This window comes from Amphibalanus amphitrite, unplaced genomic scaffold, assembly GCF_019059575.1.
Source record: "Amphibalanus amphitrite isolate SeventyFive unplaced genomic scaffold, NRLGWU_Aamphi_draft 000987F_arrow, whole genome shotgun sequence".
Taxonomy (NCBI): domain Eukaryota; kingdom Metazoa; phylum Arthropoda; class Thecostraca; order Balanomorpha; family Balanidae; genus Amphibalanus; species Amphibalanus amphitrite.
The window spans coordinates 157,266-184,904 of record NW_024882481.1 but is presented as its reverse complement, the minus strand read 5'-3'; the positions used below and the strand labels follow the sequence as shown (position 1 = coordinate 184,904).

Genomic DNA, 27,639 nt, shown 5'->3' with positions numbered 1-27,639 from the left:
GTCGCACACTTGTTTGACTTTGTCCCATTTCTTTTCGAATGTGTGTAAGAGATTTGACTGCTTAGCCTGCTCAGCCATGTATAACTCGGCTTCGGCTTCCCTTTTAAGTTTATTTTTGAGAGATACTATGTTTGGAACTATTTCATTGTATCTAGCTTCATAAATAACTATGTTCGCTAATGCTACTATAACTATTTCTATGTCGTCTAAATGTTCAAAGAAAAACCACGATTTCGGGCTTTCTAGATTGATCGCTAATGATCTCCCAAATGCTATTTTTATAGATGTTATATATGATTGTACTATTGGACATGCCCAGTACATATGTAATATTGTTTCACATTCCTGCTTGCAGAATGTGCAAGAATCGTCATCTTTAATGGATATTATCTTTAAGTATCTATTTGTTGTGATAATACGGTTGATGAGCTTGTAATGGAACATTTTTAATCGAGTAGATTGTGTTACTTTTGAAAGCTTAATGAAACTCTGTTGAGCAAAGTATCCCACATCACGCATCCACTTATCCCTGGCACGATTATGGGTTATTTCGCGTTTTCTACTTTTTACGTACGTGTGATATGCTAAGCGAGGGAAATTCGGATGATTTAATATCAGACTCATTTTGGAGGGTATTATGGGACGTTCGATACTGACAGGTAGTTCGTAACTTGGTATGTTTGGTAAGCTTCTTATTAAACTTGAATAGCAAAGAAATGTCATTTTTATGTTGTATCTGTTCTCTAGCATATCCTTTGTGTACCACTTTCTATTCTTCTCGTCAAAAAGGTCTACGATAAATCGAAGTCCTTTACGATCCCAGTCCTTGATGATGGAGCCTTTAAATTTTGCGTAGTCTGAGTACCAAAGACTTTCGGTTAGTAATGAAGGCGTGTCTGGCTTGGAAAGAGAGTTATAAATGATAAATGTCTGAAGTACGTCCTTCCAGAATGGATTTTGTATTCTATTCGCTACTTTTGTTAGTTTTTTAGCACCGTATAGTGGAATATCTCTGGCGTTTGGTAAGCTACATTCTAACATTTGTGTCCACGGAGCATTTGAAGTGTTTAATCTTTTTAGCCACGTCAGTTTCATACTGTTTGCAAAGGCACTGATATCTAGCATCCGTAGTCCTCCACTTCCTCCAGTTCCTTCCCCGCTTAACCCTCGCCGGACCTATTGGTTTTCTACATACGCGCCGGCCGAGGGGGGGGCGGGTACGACCCCCCCCTCGCCGTTTCGCCCCTGGTGGAGCTAGCGCGTCGCGGAAAAAACGAGCGTGTGCGCCGTTACGAGACGCAGAGATTGGTACCCGATTTTAAGGTCCCAGGTCAACCGGTGACCTCTGAGGTCAGGTCAAGTGCCACACAAACTCCTTCGTGTGTCTATTAACGTCCCGAAACAACGCAAAAATCCTACAGTTGTTCAATCCCGCTCGATCAACCGTATAGATGTCGATGCCCTGAACTCTGACCTGATGTTTGCCGATTGGGAGGGCGTGTTTAGTGCCACGAACGTAAGTGACCAGTGGGATGCTTTCCTGACCGAATTTCTGCCGATTTTTGACGATCACGCACCTATAAAGAATATTACCATCCGTAATCCTACAGCACCACCAGTTACCCCCGCCACACTTAAAATCATGGATCAACGTCGTACCGCGTTACAGCAGTTCGGTAGAAAGTCGGAGGTTTACAAAGACTTGAACCGAACTGTCCGGGCCGCAGTGCGACGAGACCGACGCGGCGAACTTCACAGAGAGATTAGTGGGCGGGGTCCCAACAAGGTGTGGAAAAGTATTAGGTCGGTTGTGGCTGGTAAGAAAGACGGACCTAGTGTTCAACCTGATGTATCGGCTGACGTTTTAAATTCTTTTTTCGTTTCTGTGGGTCCCCGCGTCGCTACAGAGATCCGTGACCAAAATCCAGTTGTTGAGCAAATTGGCCGTTTGCCGCGTGTCGTAACCGGTAGATTTAAGCCCAGACCTATCTCTCTCGGTGAACTCGGTCACACCGTTTTCAATATGCGCAATTCTGCCGCCTGTGCGTCTGATGGCGTCTGCATTCGCATGCTGAAAACCGCTTTCCCATCTATCGGTGACGTTATCCTTCACATCATTAACACTTGCATCTCAAGGTCCGATATCCCCTTTCATTGGAAACACTCTATAGTTCACCCCATCTTCAAGTCTGGAAACCCATCTGATCCCACTAATTTTCGACCTATCTCCTTAGTACCTGTCATTATGAAGGTGGTCGAGCGAGTCATTCACAAACAGCTCTATCGCTATCTCTCCCAAAACCATCTTCTGGCCAATACCCAGCACGGTTTCCGACCCCGGCACTCAACTGAGACAGCACTTCTGTCCGTCAGTGACCAAATCCTGGCCGCCACCGATAGGGGGGATGTCTCTATGCTATGCCTTATTGATTTAAGCAAATGTTTTGATGTCAAACCATGAGTTATTACTCGCTAAATTGGCTATGCACGGCATAGAGACATCCTGGTTCGCCGCTTATCTCCAGGGTCACACACAGAGTGTGTCATTGAAGGACGAGTCCGGTCGCCGGGTATTATCACAACCTCTCCCCAACTCTATGGGCGTCTTTCAAGGCTCGGCACTCGGTCCTTTACTCTTCACGGTATTTTCCAATGATCTATCACTTTATTCTGAGGATGCAGCAGTCTTCCAGTACGCTGATGATACTCAATTGTTGGTGAGTGGCCCTTTAAACGACCTTAGGGGACTCATCTCGCGCTTGGAAGCGTCACTGGCGTCTCTCGACCATTGGTTCAGTGCAAATGCTCTCAAAGTAAACACTGCTAAAACTCAGCTCATGGTTTTCGGCAGTCGGCAAAATTTGAGAAGCATACCTGCTTTCACCGTTTCTTTTCGCGACACCAAACTAGTGCCATGCAAGCAGGTGGGCAACCTGGGCGTTATCTTCGACGGCACCCTGTCCTGGGACGCGCATGTGTCCGAGCTCAGTCGCCGATGCACGGGTCTCCTAATTGGCCTCTCCCATGTCCGCCACTATCTCCCCGACGGTGTCACCAAGACACTAGTGGTGGCTCTCGTCATGTCAAGGATCCAGTACTGTCTCTCCGTATTTGGTAATGGTAGCCAAAAGAACTTCGATCGCATTCAGAAAATTCTTAACTTTGCCGCTAGAGTTATTTTCGGTCGCCGTAAATTTGATCATGTCTCCCATCTCCGGGACCAACTCGGCTGGATGGCACCTAAAACAATGGCTGAATACCATACCCTTATCACGGCGCACAAGGCCATCCAGAGAGGTGAACCCGAGGAGATCGCGACCCTATTTTCCAAAAATTCCCAAACACGAGCAAGGTCTACTCGCCAAGACCACCTTTTCCACTTACCGCGACCCCGACTAGAGACCGGAAAACGTAGATTCGCCTACCGTGCCGCGGCGCTCCTAAATACTCTCCCCCTCGAGCTAACGCAGTTGCCTCCAGCCAGATTTGCCCGTGCTGTAAAAAAGGGGCTTAAGCCTAGCCAGAGTAGCCATAGTAGCTAGCCTCATGACTCTTGGACTATGAAAGGCAAACGAGTCTGTGTGTACATAGTCATAAACGCGGCTTCGTGCGGGTTACACCAAGTATGTGCGTGTTCGGCGCTCGCGTTGTGTATTTCGTATCCGTAAGTGTGTGCGTTTTCTTGTGTAGGTACCTATTTCTTGTGTTATCTTCAACCAGCTCGGACTCGGAGTGTAATCGCCACGCCGATTGTGGATTGCTCTTGATAGTCAATACATACATACATACATACAAGGTACGGTTCAGTTTTTGGTGAAAAACTTCGCAAAAAACGGCCGCAGAGCGCCGACTTTGGCAGCATCGTGTTCGTCTCGCTCAGGCGCGTCGAATGATATACTTTTTGTCTGGGTCAGGTCAATTTGGGGTGTTGACCTCAGGTCAAGGTCAGGTCAGCACCCCCAGGTCACGAAGTTGGTCGAAAGAGGTCATGTCGCATATCATTCGATTCGGCAGGTCTTCCTGAGTCCATTGGTGGCTTTCCCGACTCGCTAGCTCAATTTGATCAAGAGTTATTGACGAAAAACTAATATGACCTTGATGACGTCATAAATGACGTCACGCAAGGTCAACATTGCAAAAGTGACGCATCTTACCTTGCAAGGAGTGCATCAAATCACGATTCTGTGTGCTTGAGATAGTTGGAGATCGTTCCCGGCGCCAGAATAGCAGTTTGAATTTTTCCCCATTGACTTATAATGGTGAGGTCACGAAAATGACCTGACCTCATATGACCTTTAGGAAAAATCCGAGATATACAAGTTGTGGGACTCATAATGGATACTAGATCCTGCAAGTTTCATTTCCCTGTGACATCTCCTCTGGCAGTGAGGGCGTTGCGAAGTTGCGACATCTGAAGACCGTGCAGAGGTTCACTTATGACGTCATAGGTCAGTGACCTGACCTGACCCAAAAATGCGGTTGGTGTCAAAAGATGCGGCTTGGATCAAAGGTCAGGTATGCCAAGTTTCAGCTCTCTATCGCCAGCGTGTTCGGAGCTATCGCGAAAAAACCCTATGGGGGGGCGGCACCCGCCCCCCCCCCTCGGCCGGCGAGGGTTAACCCTCGCATGTGTAGGGGGGGGGGGGTCGGATGGACCCCCCCCCCCCCTAGGCATGCATTTATACGTACATGTCGACTTAAGTAAGAGTGAGACTAATAGAGTGGGGCATTCCACGATAGATCGTACCAGGCCCGTCACCCTATCTCTCAGATTTGAATGAAAATTGGTACAAGGGGCAATCATAGGCTCCAAAAACACCTGCCAAAATAACAGACTTCTCAGATGAAAACTTTTTGAGTTACATTGCATAATATTTTCTAAACTTCAGATTGTAAGGGTGAGTTTGATGAGCTATAACTCAAAAACGAGCTAAGCAAGCAACAAACGGTAAACAGCTTTGAACTAACGATGAATCAAAGAGTATTTTTACACATTGTACTGAGAGTACAATACAGTATTTTTAAAATTGGAAAGAAAAGCTTTACATATTGAAAAAAGTCGTAGTATTTTTTTTAATTGTCTATAATGGCCCTTGGGACCAAAATTTTCGCCGTTTTTATTTTTTCAAAACAAACCTCAGGCCCTTTGAAATCGACATGCAAAAAATTAGAAAGGTGTTCTTTCTATAAGTTCCTCATTTAAATGTATAAAAAATGGGTTTCCGGGAGGTCGATACGACCCCAGCTCGCCGTTTCGCCTCTAATGGAGCTAGAACCTTGCGGAAAAAAACGAGCATGTGCGCCGTTATAAGATGTATCGAATGATACCACATTTTAAGGTCTCGGGTTGATTGGTGACCCCTGAGGTCATTTCAAGTGACCCAAATTACGGGTCCGGTTTTTGATAGATAACTTCGCAACAAATGGTCGCAGAGCCGCGATTTTAGCATCTTTGTGTTTGCCTAGCTCCGGCGCGTCGAATGGTATACTGTTTGTTCTGGTGAGGTCAGCTTAAGTCGCTGACCTCGGGTCAGCACACTGCCGTGTATTTGGCTCCGCGCCCCGACCGGGCGGCCCAGCCGGCAGCCAGCCCCCGGGCATCACGTGACCGCCCGAGTCCGCGGCAAAGCCAACCAGCGCGGCGCTGGACAAACAGCGCCGCTACATAGATGGTTAACAGTCGGGTCAGGCCACGAAGCTGGGTGAATGAGATCATATTGCACATCATTCGATTCGCAAGGTCTTCCCGAGTCCATTGGCAGCTTTTCCGTCTCTCTAGCTCAATTTGATCGAGAGTTATTGACGAAAAACTCTTATGACCCTAGTGACGTACGAATGACGTCACGCAAGGTCAACATTGCAAAAATGAGGCAAAAATGACTTCAATTGAACTTTCAGTAACCAGTGATGTCACTAGGCAGCTTTACCACACCATTTGTAGGCTTTTTTTCCGAAATCACAATTCGAGACCATTACGGTGACGCAAAATAAGTACATTTATAGAAAGAACACCTTCCTAATTTTTTGCATACTACTTAAAAATGATCTAAAAATGTTTTTAAGTATATAAAAATTCAAAAAAATTTGGCCTGAAAGGCATAAAAATGCAAATGAAAGGAAACTCGAGGTGTTACATATCAAAAATAGTATATATTTCAAAATCTTAAAAATGCATATTATTCTTTGTTTCAATGCAAGTTCAATGCCGTACAGCATTTGACATTTGGATTATCCGTCTTAGGGTTACAGCCCGCCAAACTTGGGGCTGCAACGCAAGATCCAAAACATCTTATACACTATAACTCAAAAACCACTCATCTGATAAGCCTGAAATTGTTACAGGAGGATTCAGAGCCCCTGATTACCCCTTAGACGTTAAAATTCGAAAGATAAGGGTGTCAAATTGGAAAAAAGTGGTACGATCTGATCTATCGTGGAATGCCCCAGAGTGCCAGTGGCTGCCGGCTGTGACAGCATTATCAGTATCAAGGCGCTGGTTACCTCCTCCCTATCCACTACATAGTACCTTCATTGTACCATTTGTATAATGCCACTTTGTCTACCTGTTTATCTGTTTGCACCCGCTGTGTGGTGATGTGATGCGCTGTCAATCAATTCTTTCCAAGAGGTTGATATTTGCACAGCGAGTAGGTGATGTCACGGGCACGTGCCTGGCAGACCCTGTTGGTGTGCGGGTGGTACGTACATACGTGGTCTGCGCTGGAACAGACGTCAATTTTTCCATTGCATTGAGATGAAAAAGTAACTGACATTCAGAATTCGGGTTATTATTACACGATTCCACTAATCGAAGTCTAACCAAGCTGGGGGGGGGGGGGGTAGAATCTGCCCCTCCCGGTTTTCGCCAATAACTTCTACACGCTTTACGCCAGCGACGTCAAACTTTCAGTACCTTATCATACATCAGTTTAACACGTTTCCTGCAAATTTGAGCGAAATACGTCGGACATTTTTTGAGCAAATGACGTTTAACCCGCGACGGGCCGGGGGAGGGGGGTGTTTGACCACCCCCCCCCCCTGCAGTTCTTCGCAGATATCTCCGCCGTTTTTGGCACACCTGTTTTTGCATCTTTTCCGCACAAGTTGTGAAAATTTCAGACTCAGGTCGCCTTAGGTCAGATCACCAGGTCACGCCAAATGACCTAACCTCATAAAAATAAGAATGCTCGTGTCATAGCTACACCGACTGAACGATTGCCTTGAAACTTTCAGCGATTGATAAGAGCAACATTATCTATAAAATGTATTTCTCGGAATTTGGATATCGGTGACCTAAGGTCAGGTCAATTTTGCGGCCTCTCCATTATAAGTCAATGGGAGAAAATTAAAAAGCGTCTGTTTTGCATGAACGCTATTCTAGACACTCTCAAACATCGAGATGTAGGTAAAATTGACACACTGACACTTTTTTTTCGTACGAACACTCGGTTGCAAAGAGAATCACACGTCTTACCCATCTAAGAAATGGAGAAGTATCACCTAACTATGTATTTCTCTTTTTGGCTCTCCTGGCTTGACCTAAGCTAGTATCGACCTGCAACCTGCACAGGTTTTGAAGTATGAGCTAAGCGGCGCTTCCGGGTTAATGAGGGTTAATTGCATTATTGATCACCTGTGCTTAACATCTCGCTTTTGGAATTTGGCCCCAATTGATCAACCTTTCCACTCACTGTTGATTGCAGTACTCGTAGTCTTCATTTTCAGACAGACCTGTTTCCACAGCTCCGTGTCACCTCTCACGAGCAGTGCTACCGATGCAGCGTACTGCACAGTACAGTCTGGTACTAAACTGCACGGTTCGGTTCTGTTGTTCCTCCTGCTCTTCTCACTCCCGTCAGTCACGTAAACCTAATACCGTCTGACAGCGTCCTCGTGCGAGCCGCCAACTGAACGCCAGCCGACACCGCACGTGACTGTGGCGGCCGCGAGCGCCGGCCGCCGCTCTCCGCACTTACCCAGTGAGCAGGTGAGCTGACCCACCCCCTCCCCCGTCCGTCCGTCACTGTCATATCACGTCAGCACGACTGACGCGACCTTATACGCAGTGCAATGGACATTTGACGTTGGTGACGGTCTGACGTTGGGGTTGAAAGTTTGGCGATGCCTAAGGTTTGCACCTGTTTTGTGTAGGTACCTTTTTTGTATTTGTGGTTTTGCAGAAGCAAATGGTAAGAAAATGTCCCAAATTTGATTTGACCATGTGACAGGTTGTTGCTCATGTGATAGGTTGTTAAATAACAAACATTTTAGTGGCTTAGGAGCCGAGAAAGGCATTTTAACCCTCCCCTTTGACGTGTTAACCGCGCCGGGCCGGTGCTCGGCGCCATCCACGCCGTACCGGGGGATGTTTGAACAGCCCCCCCCCCCCGTAAGCCGCGGCCCTTGGGCTTTGTATCGACACGTGTTAACCCGCGACCGCCTGGGGGGGGAGGTCGGATCCGACCCCCCTCCGTTTTTCTTGAATAACTCAAGAACCGCTTACGCTATCAACTTGAAACTTGGCATACCTTCTCCCCCATCAATTTGACGTCTTCTGTGTAATTTTAAGAAAAAATTTCCAACTTTTTTTTTAGATATATGGATTTTAGTGATGTAACTACATGGCGTTTTTAGTCAAAAAGTCGTAAATGTTTAAAAAATCGCCAAAAATCAGGATTTAAGGCGAATTGCAAATTAAGGACAAGAAGAGACGCAGCTCAATGAGTTCTTTAAAATGGCTGTCTCGGATTTTCCACAAAATGCGTTTTTCACCCCTGAAAATTAAAAAAACTACATTTTTTGGAGAACAGCTAATAAAATCCAAAATTTTGAGAATTTCCAAAAAAACGGGATATATGTTATAGAGCTCTATTAGAACATTAGATGTCCTAAATTTCAACTTTCTATCTTGATTTTTGACCCCCAAATTGTAAAAAAATAGCTCCAACATGCATAGGGCATGGTGACGTCATAAGCATTATCGTGAATTAGAGGCACTTCTGAACATTGCATGTGAAAACAAATGGCACCACTAGATTCCTGGGACAAAGCCCGTCTAGAAAAGTGCATTTTTATGTCAAAAATAAAAAGTTGAAAAAATTGACCTTTTTTCTCAGCCCTCGTTTAGTTATGTATGGTATAAACGATTTTTTATGCTTTCAATGCACACTTATCACCAGCACAGTGACTTGGGGTCACATATAACCATTACCATCGGATTCGGCGTGAAAAATAAGCCATAAAACATGTGTCGCACGCCCATGTAGCAGAAAGTGAAAACCGTGACCTTTCGTGACCTGACCTGACCTTGACCCGTACTTAGTATGACCCCTATACGCACATGGTACCTTCACTAGGCCTTTGAGGTCATTTTTGGTGAGTTTCGAGCAGCAGCTATCGATTCCGCTGTCCGTAAGCCTAATCATGCAAAACCCTAGAATTTGACCTTTGACCTGACCTTGACCCGAAAGCTGACCTCAATCTTAAAATCTTAAGAGTGTTTTGGAAAGGTCTCGTAGAGACCTTTCGAACGCCGCCTCGCGGGGCTCGATGCGACCATTGGTTCTCGAGATAACAGGGGGGGGGTCGGATCCGACCCCCCCCCCCAGGCTGTCGTGGGTACCTACGGAAATAGCCCAGGCGGTGCCGGGTTAAGCGACATTCGAAAGCGCGTCAAAAATCATGAAGCAAGTACATCGGTAATTTCTTAGGTCAGGTTCATAAAAGATCAAATTTTGCCTTTTTTAACTTTTTGTTTTACAAAGCGGCGCGCATAGATCGGGAACAAATAGAGCTAGAGCGTTACAGAAAAGCGCATTAGATACTTTTTACGTTCTGTTTTAATGAGATACCAGATTTCAGTCGTTGATTATGTATAATCAACGGGGTGCATTCGATCCAGGTCTGACAGCTGGGTCGTTTTGACAGCTGACAGCACTTTGACTGGCATTAGGGGCATTCAGACCGCACCCAACCTATTGGTCACTGGAACATTTTCTAGCTGAGACCAAAGCACCTTTCGATAGGAAAAATGTGTAGGTGTCGAGGGAATACCAGTGATACAATTTACTAGAGTTTTATTTAGCTATGTGCTCGTATTAGAATGAGACTCACTTAACCCTCGCATGTGTGCGGCGTTTTCCAGCTTCTAATGTGTAGGGGGGGGGGTCGGTTGGACCCCCCCCTTGCCGTTTGGCCCCTGATCGAGCTAGAGCTTCGCGGAAAAAACGAGCGTGTTGCCCGTGACGAGAGGAAGCCGATGATACCAAATTTTAACTCATTAACGACGATAATTCCGTGGGCAAATTTCGGCAGTTTTTCTTGATGCCCTGTGCTTCTACATGCACTAGAAATGCACATACGGTGTATTGAAAAATAAAAATATTTTTAACATATATTTCTGGACTGGCAACTATAGTTGCCACTCGGCGTTGGCGTAGTCAAAAATTGCCGCTATCGTAACTTTTCATTAAACAAATACTAATCGCCGGGATGCATTGAATCTATTTATGTCCCAACTTATCCCCCACGAGCCTTAATCCAATTTCCAAACAGAAAAAAGTGGTTACGCCACTTCAATATAAATTTTTAATAAGATAATTACGTCTAAGTAGTGGAATCTACACTATGCCCTATGGTATAAGCCTGTAGCCTGTGCCCAAAGCAGCTGCAGTCCTTGGTATCCAGGAAACACAGTTCATTTATCCATCAATAAGTGTTTTTCTGTACCAAAGCAGATGCTCTTTACCAGTCCTTTTTAACCATTTATCTTGACATGCATAAATAAAATCTGCTCGAAAACAATTCAACAAAGAATGCATATTATCTCATACGTAGTTCTCACCAGATCCCTATTTACTCGTACATGGTTGATGGCAGGTATACCGTCCTATCACAAAACTTTCTACCGGGTATGATACATTTGTAAAAACTCGGGGTACAAAGCAACTCGATTATTCATGCCTATTTGCGAGCACGCTGATTACAGGCCTACCGGAGCCATGGAATTGTATAGTATATTTCTGATTCCCGCATACGTACGTACTTCTGCTGTCCTTACCTAACCAGTAAATCCGTTCGCCTTCGAATGTTTTTTAGACTGTTCGGACGAGAGTCTGGACAAATTGGATCCCTTTCGTGATCACGACTCGAGCACACACTGGCGGTTGTACTTCAGAATAAGAAGGGGGATATGTTGATTGACGAGTAAAAGTGGTGTAAGTACAAGGCGACCACCACTACTTGCACTTGAACACATTCCACGTGTCATAAAAATATAGTTCAATTTCATCTAGTTTAGGACAACTGAACAGGCCCACATATTTTCTACCACCTGAATCCCCATTTCCTCGTTTCCAGCTGGCAGTGCCAGGAATCAGCACTGCCCCAAGTCAGGCGATGTCTCGCCTTTGGTTCACAATTTTCATTCAGTCCCATGAGACAACATCAGCTACGTGATCGTAACCTAAAGTTTCGTGTGCTGTTATCCTCGCACGAAACCCAAAGCACAAAGCCGCCTCCACCGTCTCATTCAGCTGAATCACCAGCATCTGCTGTGAAAGTTCAGATAGCAAGCAGCTTCATCGGAATCAATTCGGTATCACGACTGTGTCAAGGTCATAATCGGCGTCAATGGGAGCTCAGCGGAGGAGGTGGGGGAGCTTTCGTTTATGGGTCCCTGTTTGTAAACGTCATACAGCGTCTTTACGATGCTAAAAACTTAATTTGTTGATGCAAATAGGCTTAATACCTACGTGCCCCTCCAAATTGAAACACGAGCTGGTCACACGATTTAGCATCATGGCACGGTGCCTGCAGATGAGCATGCCTGAGTTTGGTTATGCATACTGCAAGTGGCGCGACTAACGAACGCTAGGAAAAACCAGCAAAGCATAGTCTTCGACAGAGAAAGCGAGAGCGACTCTGGTTTATCCAGAAAGGTGATAGGTGATATCACACGCAGCAGGGTTTGAAAATTCTCGTACCTAAACTTCTCGGATTTCGGTTTGTTATAAATGCATTACTGTGCAATCGTAGGCAATCTTTATCGTATAAATGCCGTTTTAGTTCTCTTTCTTTACAAAGAAAACGAAACAAAATCGGGCAAGTCGGACTCTGTGAGCTATGAATGTCCGTAATGTTTCCTGCATCCGCCAGTGGAGGAACAGGGAAAGAGAGCGAGAGAGAGAGAGAGAGAGAGAGAGAGAGAGAGAGAGAGAGAGAGAGAGAGAGAGAGAGAGAGAGAGAGAGAGAGGGGGGAAAGAGAAAGCGAGATTGCATCCCATTCCACAAAAATATCTTCAGTAGATGATAAACATAAACAGATTTAACAATGTCGAGAATAGACCAAGAAAACAATGGATGGGGGTAGGGTTCACTATGGTAATGTATAGACATGCATGTATTTTTTAATTAATTTCTGCCTTAATTGTTAATTTATTTGCAAAAGTCCATGTAACTATGTCCCAAGGTATACACGGGGACAGTCTGGTTGAATAACATATGTTTCGTTACAGTATATCCGTAAATACAACTATTTAACTATGAACCGCTCATATTTTTGACTACGCCAACGCCGAGTGGCAACTATAGTTGCCAAGTACAAATCTAGTACAAATAACTACAAATGAGTAGAGTGCTTTCAAGTTTTGAGACACTGGTAGCCTGCCTACATCCTTTCTGGATCAAAATAAGCCGAAAATGCTCGGAAATACCGGACACTCTGGAAAAACAGCGTCGTTTTCTTCGGGACCGTCAAGCCAATATGGCGGCCGTCTCTGCAACGTCTGACTATTTCTTGATTTGTGAAGCATGTTGCGCACAGGACGTGACTAAAACCGTCTGATCATGATGAGAAGGGACTATGCTGATTAGGCATCCCACAAATGCTGTTCTGACGTCATTAACTTGCCTTCAGCAGTAGGTTTTTGTAGATGGCAACTATAGTTGCCACTCGGCGTTAATGAGTTAAGGTCCTAGGTCATTGGTTGACCTTCCAGGTCAGGTCAATGACCCAAAGTCGGGAAAATCGGGACCTATTAGAAAGTCGTAAAGTGTGGCTGCTAAGGGGTTTTTCGGGGTGCTGATCACGAAAATCGTGTTAGTTTTGATCACAGATGATGTCTTTAAGCATTTAGACAAGGTCGGGTCAGGTCAGGTCAGGTCAATCAGTAGGCGTCGTGACGGGTATTCGTAGTACGTGTCAACCGCCTCTGACAGCTTCGTAACATGTTACGAAGGCACCAAAACTACTTCGTAAATGTTCAAATGGTTGCTAAATTCGAATTCAGCTCCAAAAACTAGCCTAGAAACATGTAAAATTCGAAAAAGTGAACCGAGGTCACCCGAGGTCACCAAAGGTCAATGACCTGACCTGACCTTCAGGTGACCTTGACACCCACCCTAATGCATGGGAGCAGCATCAAATCACATGTTTGAACGTTTGAAACCACGAAAAGCTTGCAAACGCGCGGCTAATGCGAGCCGACGTACGCCGAATCGCGATTCCGGCCAAACATGGTCTCGGAAAAGAGGTCACAGGTCAAAGGTCATTTGGGTCAGGGTCATGAAATTTTCAGGGTAGGTGTCAAATTGATCAATGCGAGGGTACTGAAAGTTTCGTCGCGATCGGCCGCTTTTTACGCGAGTTATTCGCGAAAAACCATGGGGGGTCCATCCGACCCCCCTACACATGCGAGGGTTAAATACCCAATGGAGGACCTTGCATAGAGTCCAAAGGAAATCAGCCACTCGCCACTCATCTCACTCACTAGGTGAGTGAGTGAGTGAGTGAGTGAGTGAGTGGTGAGTGACTGAGTGAGTGAGTGAGTGAGTGAGGTAGAAACCCCGGCTGTCCGGCTTTACCAGCAGTACAACGGTGACAGTGCGACAGCGCACACCGCGGCAGCGAAGAGGCAGCGCCGTCTGGCCCAACAAGAGGACTGGGTCGCCACCTATCGGCCAGACGCATCGGTGATCGACGCCACCGTCGCAACGACCTATACCAACGACGACTTGAGTCTTTACATCAGCACGTTTATTGCTTAATGTATAAATACCAAAAGTTGTTAAAAACACGGTAATACCAACGGGCAACGACCATATAAAGCATGTAAAAAACTCGATAAAACGCAACACCAAAAACTTGTCACGACAGTAAAAGTGCACGTAGTAGAAAATATTCGTGAATAACAAGTACATGATGCCGGCGTCACGAGCAGCGGACGCATCTTGGGAGCACTCGTCCGTTTCCGTCGATGAATGTGGCGTTGATTTTGCCCTCCCTGAGCTCGGCCACCTCTTCGGACTCGATCTCCGAGACCCCGTCGGCCAGAATCATATCTCCACCTGAAGAGAGACCGAACACAAAACTCGTCAACATGCTACAACATGCGCCTTTTATTGCATACTTGCCGATGTAGGCATAACCTCAAGCAGGGAAGATGCTAATTATACTTACTATACCTACCATCTTTCTCAGCTAAGCGTAGCATGCACGTATGTAAGCATGGCAGTTGCTAAATAAAAATGCTTTGTTTAACCCTAGAACGCCTAGGGGGGGGGGGTTGTATCACCCCCCCCTGAGGTTTTTTCGAAGTGCACGCTAAACGGCTTGTCGTAGCGGGCTGAAATTTTCAATACCCTCTGGGGCAACCTTTGCGCATCTTTTGCCGAAAAAAAATTGATCGGGTCATGTCAGGTCACGGAGTTATGACGTCATAAGAGGTACAGCCTCCGGCCGGATTTTCACAAACTGAGTGCCAACGCCCGAGGTTTCCTGCCGGTGGTACGGACATCGGTTGATGGATCGTGATGAAACTTCCCATGCATGTTGGGGCAAGTATTGGCTATCATATGGTATAAGAAATTTGACCGGGTCAGGTCAGGTCACGGAGCTATGACGTCACAAGAGGAACAGCGTCCGGTACTATTTTTGAAAAGCGCCCGAACCACTATTTTGCTAATTCTTGTCACCTCAATGGGAATATGCAGCAATATTAGCTTCTATAGGGAGCAAATGGACCTCCCAAATCCAAAAATACAATCAGATTTCAAAAATTTAAATTTTGATTTTTCGAATTTCTGCCGCCGACTGTGACCTTGCCGACTTCCGGCGCTCCCAACGCGCCATTTTTAGAGCTAGGGAAACGAAATACATACCAAACGATAGAGAATTGATCAAGGAACACGATAGTGAAGGTTTCAAGTCGATATCTTCCACCGTTTTGCCGCAATCGCCGCCGAAAGTTGAAAAAAGTCTATTTTTCCGAAAATTTGACCTTTGACCGGTCAAAAGTAGGTCAAATGTTGACCTAGGACCAAAAAATATACCACCAATCGCGAGATCTCGTTGAGAGCAATCCGTTGGTTTTTTCCGCTAAGCTCTACGACCTTCCGTTTCGAAACGCCAGGGGGGGGTCGTAACAACCCCCCCCCCCCTGGTCGTTCGTGTTATGAGAAATGGCCTGGTCGTGCGAGGGTTAAATGCAGAAGAAAAGAAAGAGTCTACAAGATGAACATCCTTCACAAGTGCACCACGCATGGTTCGCAAACATTTACAATGGTTACATATCAAGAACTCGGCGCCCAAAAGTGTCATGGAAACTTAACCCGCACCCCGTAGGACTATCGGCGGACCCTATCCCGGCACCGCCTGGGCTATTTCCGTACCCACGACAGCCTGGGGGGGGGGGTCGGATCCGACCCCCCTGTTATCTCGAGAACCAATGGTCGTATCGAGCCCCGCGAGGCGGCTTTCGAAAAATCTCTACGAGACCTTCCCAAAGCACTCTTAAGATTTTAAGATTGAGGTCAACTTTCGGGTCAAGGTCAGGTCAAAGGTCAAATTCTGAGGTTTTGCATGATTAGGCTTATGGACAGCGGAATCGATAGCTGCTGCTCGAAACTCACCAAAAATGACCTCAAAGACCTAGTGAAGGTATCATGTGCGTATAGGGGTCATACTAATTACGGGTCAAGGTCAGGTCAGGTCCCGAAAGGTCACGGTTTTCACTTTTTGCTACATGGGCGTGCGACACATGTTTTATGGCTTATTTTTCACGCCGAATCCGACAACTAGTGTCATTTGAGCTAGTACATACGTTTGAGCTAGTGCTACAAAAGAGCTAGTGATGTAAAAGCTAATGTTAAAATAGCTAACTTATAAGAGCTAGTCCCAAGGAGAGCTAGTGGTGCAAAGAGCTTTGAAGATATCAATTACTTTGAAGATACCTACAATGGGAGGCAGGAACGGAGGGGACAGAGGAGAGCACACAAATTTCGGAAAAGACATGTGGAATGTCTGATGTCTCATGTCAGTATTCGCACCGAAGAGGAAATGCCGAGGACCAACAACAAAATTGAAGGGTGACACAGGGCAATCCATGGAATGGTGGACTTGCCACACCCGTCACTTTGGCGTTTTCTGGCCTCGATTCAAAAAGGACAAGCGCTGCAAGCTGCCGAACTTTACAAATTCAAAGCAGGAAACGAAGTTAAAAAAAAAAACAAGAGAAAAAATTATGCCGATATAAATAAAAAATTAAGGTCCTCATTCGCCGTCTCACAGAAGATATCATAGACAGGCAGGAGTTTCTTCGCGGAGTTGCATACCACATTTCGATGAACGTTTGAAAATAAAATCTGAGTCGTATGTTTCTGTCTTTTTCAATATTACGACTTTTTAGTAACCGATCTGATCATAACTGAACTTTGCTTATAAAATCCCGAAGAGGTACGGCGTGAGCCGATCTACTAGCCCTTTACAACACTAGTCATTTTGCTCCTAGCTGCTTTGTAGGACTAGTTACAATCGCACTAGCTATTTTGTGGCACTAGCCCAAATGAGCTAGCTCCAACAACACTAGCTCTTTTGTGGCTAGCTCATTCGTATGGGAATCAACTAAACGAGGGCTAAGAAAAAGTCAATTTTCAACTTTTTATTTTTGACATAAAAATGCACTTTTCTAGACAAGCTTTGTCCCAGGAATCTAGTGGTGCCATTTGTTTTCACACGCGATGTTCAGAAGTGCCTCTAATTCACGAAAATGCTTATGACGTCACCATACCCTATGCATGTTGGAGCTAATTTTCACAATTTGGGATAAAAAATCAAGATAGAAAGTTGGAATTTGGGACATCTAATGTTCTAATAGAGCTCATATAACAAAACTACACCAAAACTCGCGAGGAAAACCGAAGGTTGCCTCAAAATCAATTTCTGAAATGCAACGCGAGGTGACTCGCAAGTCAAAAACTCGCCGACTCACTCGTTGGGTGTGTGACCCACACTCGCTCGTTGCAGTGTGGGTCACTCAATGTAGTATGCATTCTTTGTATTCAATGTATTCTTTAACTTTGAAGAAACCCACAAACCCATAAACTCGCAACCCGTATGTGAGGTGCAGTGTGGGGCGGCCTTAACCCTCGCACGACCAGGCCATTTCTCATAACACGAACGACCAGGGGGGGGGGGTTGTTACGACCCCCCCCCCCTGGCGTTTCGAAACGGACGGTCGTAGAGCTTAGCGGAAAAAACCAACGGATTGCTCTCAACGAGATCTCGCGATTGGTGGTATATTTTTTGGTCCTAGGTCAACATTTGACCTACTTTTGACCGGTCAAAGGTCAAATTTTCGGAAAAATAGACTTTTTTCAACTTTCCGCGGCGATTGCGGCAAAACGGTGGGAGATATCGACTTGAAACCTTCACTATCGTGTTCCTTGATCAATTCTCTATCGTTTGGTATGTATTTCGTTTCCGTAGCTATAAAAATGGCGCGTTGGGAGCGCCGGAAGTCGGCAAGGTCACAGTCGGCGGCAGAAATTCGAAAAATCAAAATTTAAATTTTTGAAATCTGATTGTATTTTTGGATTTGGGAGGTCCATTTGCTCCCTATAGAAGCTGATATTGCTGCATATTCCCATTGAGGTGACAAGAATTAGCAAAATAGTGGTTCGGGCGCTTTTCAAAAATAGTACCGGACGCTGTTCCTCTTGTGACGTCATAGCTCCGTGACCTGACCTGACCCGGTCAAATTTCTTATACCATATGATAGATAATACTTGCCCCAACATGCATTGGAAGTTTCATCACGATCCATCAACCGATGTCCGTACCACCGGCAGGAAACCTCGGGCGTTGGCACTCAGTTTGTGAAAATCCGGCCGGAGGCTGTACCTCTTATGACGTCATAACTCCGTGACCTGACATGACCCGATCAATTTTTTTCGGCAAAAGATGCGCAAAGGTTGCCCCAGAGGGTATTAAAAATTTCAGCCCGCTACGACAAGCCGTTTAGCGTGCACTTCGAAAACACCTCAGGGGGGGGGGTTGATACAACCCCCCCCCCTAGGCGTTCTAGGGTTAAACCGACTCTGGGTTCAACTGGGCTGATGAAGGTGACACCCAGTAAACATGCCGACGTCGGCCCGATGTCGGGCCGAGGCTCGGCCCGACGTCGGCCCAACGTCGGTTCAACCTCGGCCCGACATCGGCTGGACGTCGGATATGCCCGCATGTTCCGACGTCCAGCCGAATTTCAGCCGACGTCGAGCCGACGTCGGGCCGAGGTCGTTTGCCGAGGTTGACGAGATCGTTTGTCGTTGGACCCACGGGGCCGACGTCGGCATGTTTATTGGGACAACGCGCCAAAAATATCAACCGGCGGCGGGATTCGAGCCCCCCAGTCGCCGACGTCGGCATATTTACTGGGACAACACGCCAAAAGCATCAGCCGGCGAAGGGATTCGAACCCCGTGTCATTAGAACGCGAGGTTAGTGCGCTAACCACTACACCACGCAGCCAGATAGCTAACGTAGTTTGTTTTCTTGGGTTATGCCCTTTCGGTCTGACAAGACCATTTCAGAGCCGGAAGGATGATAGGATGGAGACATTGGTCTTCTTGGCGAGCACCCTGGGTCCAGTTCATATAGAGTCTCTGATCCCATTGCTGTTACGTGACACTTATTGGAAAGGGCGACCCCACAATGGATTCATATAGCCACTCTTACACACCTGCACCAACGTTTCCCAAAGTGTCCCTTTGATAAGTGGCACTTTGGCAAAGTGACACTTTATATATGAACTGGGCCCGGCCCTGGTGAGTTGCCGGGGCTGAGCCTGACCAAAGGATAGGCCGAGCAGCCCCCAAGCACTCACCGCATCCGGCTACGGGCGAGCTCGGCTTACGGGCAATCCCAAATGGGGTAAAGTTTCCCGTCCAGTCCGGATCAGGGGGTTGCGGCGTGGAGGAAAATTTGAGTTTCCTGAGGATATTTTGAATACAGAAGCTCTTTATGAAACATGAAACATGTATTTTATATTATTTTAACGGTCAAAACAGCGGCCGATGTCGGTCCGACGTCGCCCCGACGTCGGCCCGACGTCGGCTGGACCTCAGTAATTGATCTCGGTCCGACGTCGGCCCGACGTCGGCTGGACCTCGGCTGGACGTCGGTACATGCGGGCATATCCGACATCCAGCCGACGTCGTGCCGAGGTTGGACCGACGTCGGGCCGACGTCGGCATGTTGCTGACGTCACCCCGACGTCGGCCGACGTCGGGCCGACGTCGGCATGTTTACTGGGACATAACGGTGCCTCTCCTCAAATGGCTAACTCATTCAGTGTCTTTATACCTCTGTAGCAATAGCCGCATTGATGTTAAATTGATGCAACCTCTGCATCTTACGTTGACAAGGATAGGGAGCAAGGAGCGGAGAATTAACCCTCGCGCCGTTGGGAAGGGGGGGCATTTTGCCCCCCCCCCCTGTGGTTTTTCCTGAATAGCAAGAAAACGGCGGCGCGCAGCGCCGCAGAATTTTCAGTACCTTCCCGGGCATCAATTTGACACCTTCACACCAAATTTCAAGTCTTAGGTCACCTTAGGTCAGGAGTTATTGAGGTCAAACTGAGGTCATGTTCGAGGAAAAATGAGCAAAAAATATGCAAGCTTGAAACGCTCACCAAATCTACAGTTATCAAGCAATTCCAAAGTTCTTTATATGGTCTAGTAGACAAAAAGGGGCGATACAAAACAACTATCTCGGATTTTCAAAATTTTGGGTTTTTGACCCAAAAAATTCAAAAAATTGATTTTTTTAGAAAAACTAAAAAAAATCCATTTTTTTCGAATTCCGAAAAACCGGAACATATGTGATAGTCCATGCGCTCTACTATATACATACCAAATTTCAGATCGATATCTCGCTTTTTGGCCAAGTTATAGCGAAAAAAAAACTGTTCAAAAACGATGACGTCAAATTTTTTAACTCAATTTTTAGCGATTCTAGACCAATTACGGCAAAACAAAGACCATCATTGAACTCACCGTGACGAGCTGCATCGATCTGATACCCATTTTATGCAAAAATATCAACTTTGAAATTTGACCTAATTTGACCTGACCTTGACCTGACCTTGACCTGACCTTGACCTGACCTTGACCTGACCTTGACCTGACCTTGACCTGGCCTTGACCTGACCTTGACCAAAACGTGACCTTATCTGGCCCCAAAGGCTGCCTGACCCACATAATCGCATTTGGCATGTAAAATGGACCATAAAACATGTATCATACGACACTTTCATATTGTGACCCCCCAGTGGCCTGACCTCTGTGACCTGACCGGTATCAGTGACCTCAAATAGCAAAATATGTGTTTGAAGAACATTTCCCCATCGATGATTTTCAATGAAATGCATTTTACTCGATTGTACAACGCATTTCTTGAAATGCCTGTAAACGGTGAAAATTGGACCTTTGACCTGACCTGCGACGTCATCGGTTTGACCTAGGTCAATAAAATTGGGTCACAAGGTAGTTCCCTGATAGGGCTATCCAACACCGTTTGCCGCTTGTCGCTAGGTTGCGTGGTTCTCGAGATTTTAGGGGGGGGGCAAAATGCCCCCCCAACAGGGCGCGTTGCTCGGCAGAGCCCAACGGGGCGCGGGTTAAGCTGTCATCAAATATGACACGGTAGCTGAGCTCGCTGACCTGCCAGGAATGCCGCGAAGAAGCCGTAGGTGCCATAGTCGAAGATGGTGTGATTGCAGGCGGCCAGCAGGGCCAGGTCCCGCTCCACGCCGGGGGACTCGCTGCGTGGATCGCCCAGAAAGTGCACATCGGGCGCACTCAGATGCTGCCTGCGGGCGACACAGACGAGCATGGTTCGGTGAGGTTAAGGATCAGCTCCAAAATCACCCTAGCAACATGTAAAACTCGAAAAGTTAGCCAACGTCTTTCGGAGTTCCACCTTGACCTCACCTTCACGTGGCTTTGACATCCACCATTGCGCATGGAACGTCCATCGTTTCACTATAGTTGAAACGTTTTTATACTGTATACAGAAAACGTCTTGAACCGCATGGGCGGCATGAGCTGGCATACGCTGAGATGCGCTTACAACATACGCTGACCTATTCCGGCCGGACATGGTGTCGAGAAAAAGGTTAGGTACACGTCAAAGTTCAGCTGGGTCAGAATTCTGAAATTTTCTGGGGAGAGGGTGTGTGTACAATTTATTAACTCAGCGGTGCTGAATGTGTCGTCGCGATCGGTCGCTGTAACGCGAGGTAATTCGTGAAAATCCGAGGGGGGGGGGAAGTCCATCCGACCTCCCTATAAGAGCGGGGTAAGTAAACCCCGCGCCGGGCGGAGGCGTAAACCCCGCATGGCTGACCGAGCTCTCCCAACGGGTCCGTATCAAAGCGTCCAAAACCGCAGCACCCCCCCCCCCCCTCGGATTTTCACGAATTACCTCGCGTTACAGCGACGGATCGCGACGACACATTCAGCACCGCTGAGTTAATGTACAAACTTCACGCTGGCTTAGCTTTGGAACCGCAGCAGACGGCGGAGGTCAAGGTCACTGCATAAGGCGGCGGCGGATTTGTTGCGCCCGGGCACCACCAGGGCGCGCGAAGCGTCGGGCCGGTGAAACAGAAGCCGAGTATCTAGCTGGCAGGCTGATTTGATCCCTCATAGTCGAAAGGTGGGCTACTAGAATCGAAAATTGATTTGTTTGTAAATAAATAACCTGCGCCCCGTAGGGGAGGGAGGGGGGGGGGCGAAACAGCCCCCCCCCCTGTCCATTTCCGTCCATATCTCCTACACGACTGCATCTATCGTCACCAAACTTTCAGGAGCACTCCGGGCATCAATTTTACACATCGTGACCAAACAATTTTCCGGAGACCATGATAGGTTGGCCGCTAATGACGTCAGAATGACGTCATGCTTCGCCATTTTCGACCCAAAAACAGTTCCGCGGGAAGAGCTGTCAGGCCTATAGCTTTGAAGATAGAGAAAAATGTTCCGGACTAAATGTGCAGAATTACCAGGGCTATAAAACTGTTATCTCGGATTTTTGTTTTTGGGGGGGGGGGGATTTTGACCCTAAAAAAGAAAAAAGAAGAACTTCTTGGATATAATAGCCAAAAAATCCATAAGGTTTTTCGAATTTCAAAAACAAAAAACAAAAACGGAAAAATACATCTGATAGTCATTCCCACCTTTTATCCATATACCAACTTTAAGACTTATCTCCCTTTTTTGACCAAGGTATAGCGAAAACACTGTTCAAAATTGATGACATCAAATTTTCAATCCCCGGCTCATCTATGTACCTATAGACGTTCGGTTATGTCCAGCTCTGTGGTTGTACCCCCCACTGGATCACCTCTGACTCTAATTATCTCTGACCGATATATGTAGATGTCATGCAAGCCGTTTGATGACTTTTTCGCCACGAAGAGTAGTCATCCGCAGGACTTTCACAAGCTCTGAGTGATTCGTCTCTACTATCTAAAATTAAGCCGTATCCGGTGGATGGAATTATAAAATAAAAATATAATCAGGTCTCAGGTGAGGCTCTCAGGATTTACAACCAAACATGAAACGCATTTGCAGCAGGGAAAAATCACTTTAATATGCGTACTTACCAGCGCAGGTCGGGTGCAGCGGGTTCTTTTGGCAACGTAGCAAGCTCCGCTTAACCCACACCCCACTGGGGGGGGGGGGGGGCTATTCATAGCCCCCTCCCGTTTTTCTGCAATAACTTCTAAACAGCTTAACGTATCGCCGCCAAACTATCAGTACCTTTGGCTGCATCAATGTGACACCTTGTGTCAAAATTTGAACTTCGTATCTATCATAGGTCGGCCGAAACTGACGTCAGAGTGACGTCATGTTTGGCCTTTTTCGATGCAAAACATTGAACCACGGGGATCGATCCCAAGAGCTCAGTTTTTGAGCTAGATCCAATTTCTTTGCATGATGGGACTCAGCATGGACTGCGCTATCAAACTGCTATCTTGAATTTTCAAAATATTGAAAATGTTGAAATTACATATATTAAAATTTAAAATTTGTATTTTTATATTTTTTCAAAAACTTTTTGACTTTTTGAAGAAAAAAGCGGAAAATATATGATAGAGCACATGCCTATGACTTACTCTAGCAATTTTTAGCCAGATATCTTCAAAAATGGCCAAGTTATGCGCATTATAGCAAAAAATTCACAATTTTATTTTTTTAAATCAATTGTCTGTACGAATTTGACATCTTAACCAATATAAATAGCAGCATCGTGTTCCTGAGCTCAAACTGCATCCGATAGATATGTTTTTGTTGAAAAATTTCAACTTTGAAATTTGACCTTTTTCGACCTGAAAGTGACCTGACCTCAGCTATATTCAGATGAAAATGGCCTCTAATGACACAGGTGACACCGAATTCGAAATATATGGCCTAAATGGACCACAAAACATGTGTCACGTGACCGACTTATGACATAAGATTTCCGTGACCTATGATGACCTGACCCTGACCTGAAAATCAAAGTACAAGTTTTTTACCCTCAGGGTATCTAAAGCATCTGTTCACGAGTGTGTAAACCAAAAATCAGCCTGATCTGACTTGTAAGGCGGCAGCCAGAGCCCAAAATGTGAACAAGCCAAATATCGATAATTTTTACTTTGACCTGACCTGTGACGTCATCGGTGACCTCGAGGTCAATGAAATTAGGTTTCGTTCGACAGTTTTCCGGGGCTATCAGATGCCGTTTGAATTTTGACGATCGGCCCAGTAGTTTCGGAGTTAAGAGGGGGAGCTATGAATAGCCCCCCCCCCCAGTAGGGCGTGTTATAAACAGACCCCAGTGGGGCGCGGGGGCCACTAATGTACATTGTCAACTATTCAACCATTTGGACTAAATTTCTAAGAAATGAAAAATGTAACTATGCTTCATGGTGCATAAAACGTTTATTTCTAAATATCTGGCAGTAGCCGTTTTTACTGCGGGCTAACTGTGATTATGCACCTAATTTGACGAGAGCTGCACCAACTCCCTATTACATTACATATCGTAGGGGAAGTTGGGGCAATGCCGGAGTTGGGGCAAAGCCGAAATTCGAGATATTTCTAAAACCGTACGACATGGATGCCACGTCTCAGTGATGCTCTGAAGCTTAAGTGACTACAATTATCGCATGTTTGTTACGAGTTGTCATTTGGAATACTTCGGCTGTGAGGGCGCCAAAAGCGTTTTCAAGGTACGTTTCCCTTGTACTACATGCGCCTTTGAAGCTGCATTTCTTACTCATTATGCTACCGTTTGTCTGGCCAATTCGGTCAAGTAATCTTCAGCATGTCTTTGCATAAGTGTGCTGCCTATTTGAAATTTATACAGCACGTTTAAAAGTTATGGGCCTGCAAATGAAAGTATGGCTGGCTGGGGTAATGCCGAAAACGTGCAATTACGCACGTTAACCCGGCAGTTGCTGGGGTATTTCGCCACCCACCGTTTGCTGGGGGGGGGGGCGTTAAACGCCCCCAGCCGATAACTCGAGAACCAATAGGCGCAGCGAAACGCACGAGGCGGCAAACGAAAGAAGGCGACGAGACCCTTCAGATGAGTATTTTAAAGTTGAATTTTGAGGTCACAGGTTGGGTCAAGGTCAGGTCAAACACCTGAAATCGGGCTTTCAGTAGTATGGACTTCAGGACTTCGCAATGGGCGCCTCTCGTCATAAACTCTGTCAAAACGGTGCACAATCCATCATATAAGGCCTACAAGAGTGTCAGCTCCATGTAGGGGTCAGTCAAGCATAGGTCAGGGTCAAGGTCAGGTCAACCGGGTAGGCACATATCCCCGAAAATCAAAACTGATATTCGCAGCCTGTGACACATGTTTTATGGGTAATTTGGGGCGTAGAACACGATGGTGACATTCATTTTATCATATGTGTACGTGTTTGGCTAAAAAAGTTCAATTTAAGAAATGCATGTATCATGGTCGTGAAGTAGTCACGAGAAATTGCCAAGATTCAGTTCAAGATTTTGGAAAATTCGGAACGATACTCAATAATCGAAGATAGCCATTTGATTGTTCAAGGTATTGACAGTCTAATGGCGTTTACGGCATGTCTTTATGTTTTTTCTGTGATTTTATATGATTTTTTGAACATATGCCGTTTTTGGTCGAAAACTCAGAAATCATGACGTCACTAAAACCTCGATATCTCAAAAATTTTCCGACCGATTTTTTTGAAACTTTGTCACAATAAACGTCAATTAATTCCCCACAGGTACCCAAAATTTGGCGCGCCTGCGGCGCGCCGTTTTTATGCTATGGCCCGGCGAAAAAAGTGGGGGCGTTTAACGCCCCCCCCCCCCCAGCAACTCGCGGGTTAAAGCACGCTACGTGGACTTACTGCTGTAGAATAGCAACGCGTATTTTTAATCAAACAAATTACACTTTCAGCCGGCACAACGGCCTGTTACCTATAAGGAATGATTTACCTAGCATTTTTTTATCATATCACACAATTATAACTTCCAGTGTGCACCAAGCGTCCTCAAGCTCTTAAAACGCGTGTCAGCTTTGATGAATTTTGGATAAAGTTTGAGATAAATTGGCAAAACATCAATGTCTGCATTCCTCGTAGATCATTTATCCCATTTTCGGCTTTCCCCGCAGTCCGGGGCAACGCCGAAAAAGTCAGTTCTTTGATATTTTTAGTTTTTGCGCTTAACGGTATGCGAATTCATCAAATGCGCCTGGTATGTTTGAAAGACAAAAGACTGGCCTCTCGAATGACGCCAACAAGAATAGCTTATGTTGTCTACCTTGCGTGCTACGGGCGTCAGAAAAAAAGTATTCGGCGTTCCCCCAACTTCCCCTATGTTTTTTATGATTGACATTTCGTATCATGAATTTATTTTAGTGTTATAATCGCTAATAAAATCTGATAATTCGAAAATAAGGTATATAAGCATCTGAGCAGCCCGCACTGATAACTTTTAGGAAACACACTGAGCCCAATTTGACCAAATCTGCACCAAATCTCCACCTAATGTGCACCAAATACATACAGGGTCTTTCATAATGAATGCTACTTTTGAACATTTAGTTAGGAGCTCTTAATTTATCACTTCCACGTGAATTTTATATGCGTATTGCTGCAAATTGATTAGGGTTTTGTCCCAAAAATAAAAAAATCACAACGCCAATATTTCCTTCACGCAAAAGCAGAGTATGTCGACACCACTAAAACGCATTACGGATTACGGTCGACGGACAAGTCTTCATCCATTGGCTCTCCCCTGGGTCAACACTGAACGGGGTGGCCTACCTCAGGCTGCTCAAGGAATGCTTCTGCCTCAGGTCAAGGACAAGGTTCAAAGAGACGGCCTGTGGTTCCAGCAGGATGGTGCCACAGTGCACACCACGGCAGCTGTTGCGCCAGTGGCTGATCAAAAATTTCGAAGAGCGCGTTATCAGCCGCCTCACCGAGCGACTATGGCCACCACGGAGTCTTGACCTCTCCCCGCTGGACTACTAGTTTTGGGGAGTCGCATTGGCAAATCTGAGACAAAACGCTCCTGCAGCCATCCACTGCGAACCACATTGGAGAGGTTTTCTGGAAGCCTGGACCCAGACGTTGTGAGGCGCGGGGTGCAACACCTTCGTCAGAGGGCCGAAACGTGTGTCTTAATTAAGGGCGATATAGTGGAAAATTCCTGAGGAGCATTAAAATGAAAGTTGTGTGTGCAAAAACGCTAATATGTTTCTGTTTCATGTGATGGTACATATTACATGATGAACATATATGTCCTGAGAAATAGCTCTTTCAAAAGTAACATTCATTATGAAAGACCCTGTATGTACCAGATGGTCATCGTGAAAACGGCTAGTGTGAATATCAGGTACATACATTCCATCTATCCATGAATCCAGCTGGGTATAGGATGAACATACTTGGCAAAGACATCGGCTTATCAGCCAACGACCCGGGCAAATCAAGACAGTTTCTTTCTGCTTACATGCTTACCTGCACCATTGTTTGTCATCGCTGGTCACGATGAAAGCTGGGTTATTATAGCGCTTCCTGCATAGGCTCATCGCAGAGTGAAAGAATGACGCTTTCACTAGATGGCCGTGAAAGAAATTCTGAAAAAAGCATATTGTATGATAAGCCACCTCAGTTAGCCCGCGCCCCAGTGGCGGCCTCAGCCAACTTCGCCGTGTGTGTGTGTGTGTGTGGGGGGGGGGGGATTTGTCACCACCCACCTCTAACTCAAAAACTAAGAGGGCTAGAAAGACGCGGTAAAAAGCAGTCGATAGCTCTCAATGCG

The 27,639-nt window shown here is 46.0% G+C and overlaps 2 protein-coding genes across 4 annotated transcripts in view; both read right to left on the bottom strand.

Moving 5' to 3' along the window:
• The window catches only part of LOC122368893 (galactoside alpha-(1,2)-fucosyltransferase 2-like), a 90,032-nt gene extending 82,183 nt beyond the window's left edge, over positions 1–7,849 (bottom strand). For 2 of the 3 annotated variants that reach the window (XM_043343205.1, XM_043343207.1), the window contains exon 1: positions 7,692–7,843. In XM_043343205.1, the coding sequence (XP_043199140.1) occupies positions 7,692–7,719 (28 nt within the window). In that variant the 5' untranslated portion in view covers positions 7,720–7,843. Of the gene's footprint in view, positions 1–7,691 lie in introns of all 3 variants that reach the window. The other variant, XM_043343206.1, reaches the window with a different exon arrangement.
• A 6,223-nt stretch (positions 7,850–14,072) lies between these two features.
• LOC122368892 (galactoside alpha-(1,2)-fucosyltransferase 2-like) overlaps positions 14,073–27,639 on the bottom strand; it is a 41,774-nt gene continuing 28,207 nt past the window's right edge. Inside the window, exons 7-9 of the mRNA XM_043343204.1 lie at positions 27,336–27,454; positions 20,998–21,146; positions 14,073–14,346 (exon numbers count right to left, since the gene is read on the bottom strand). Of these exons, the coding sequence (XP_043199139.1) occupies positions 14,210–14,346; positions 20,998–21,146; positions 27,336–27,454 (405 nt within the window). The 3' untranslated portion in view covers positions 14,073–14,209. The remainder of the gene's footprint in view (positions 14,347–20,997; positions 21,147–27,335; positions 27,455–27,639) is intronic.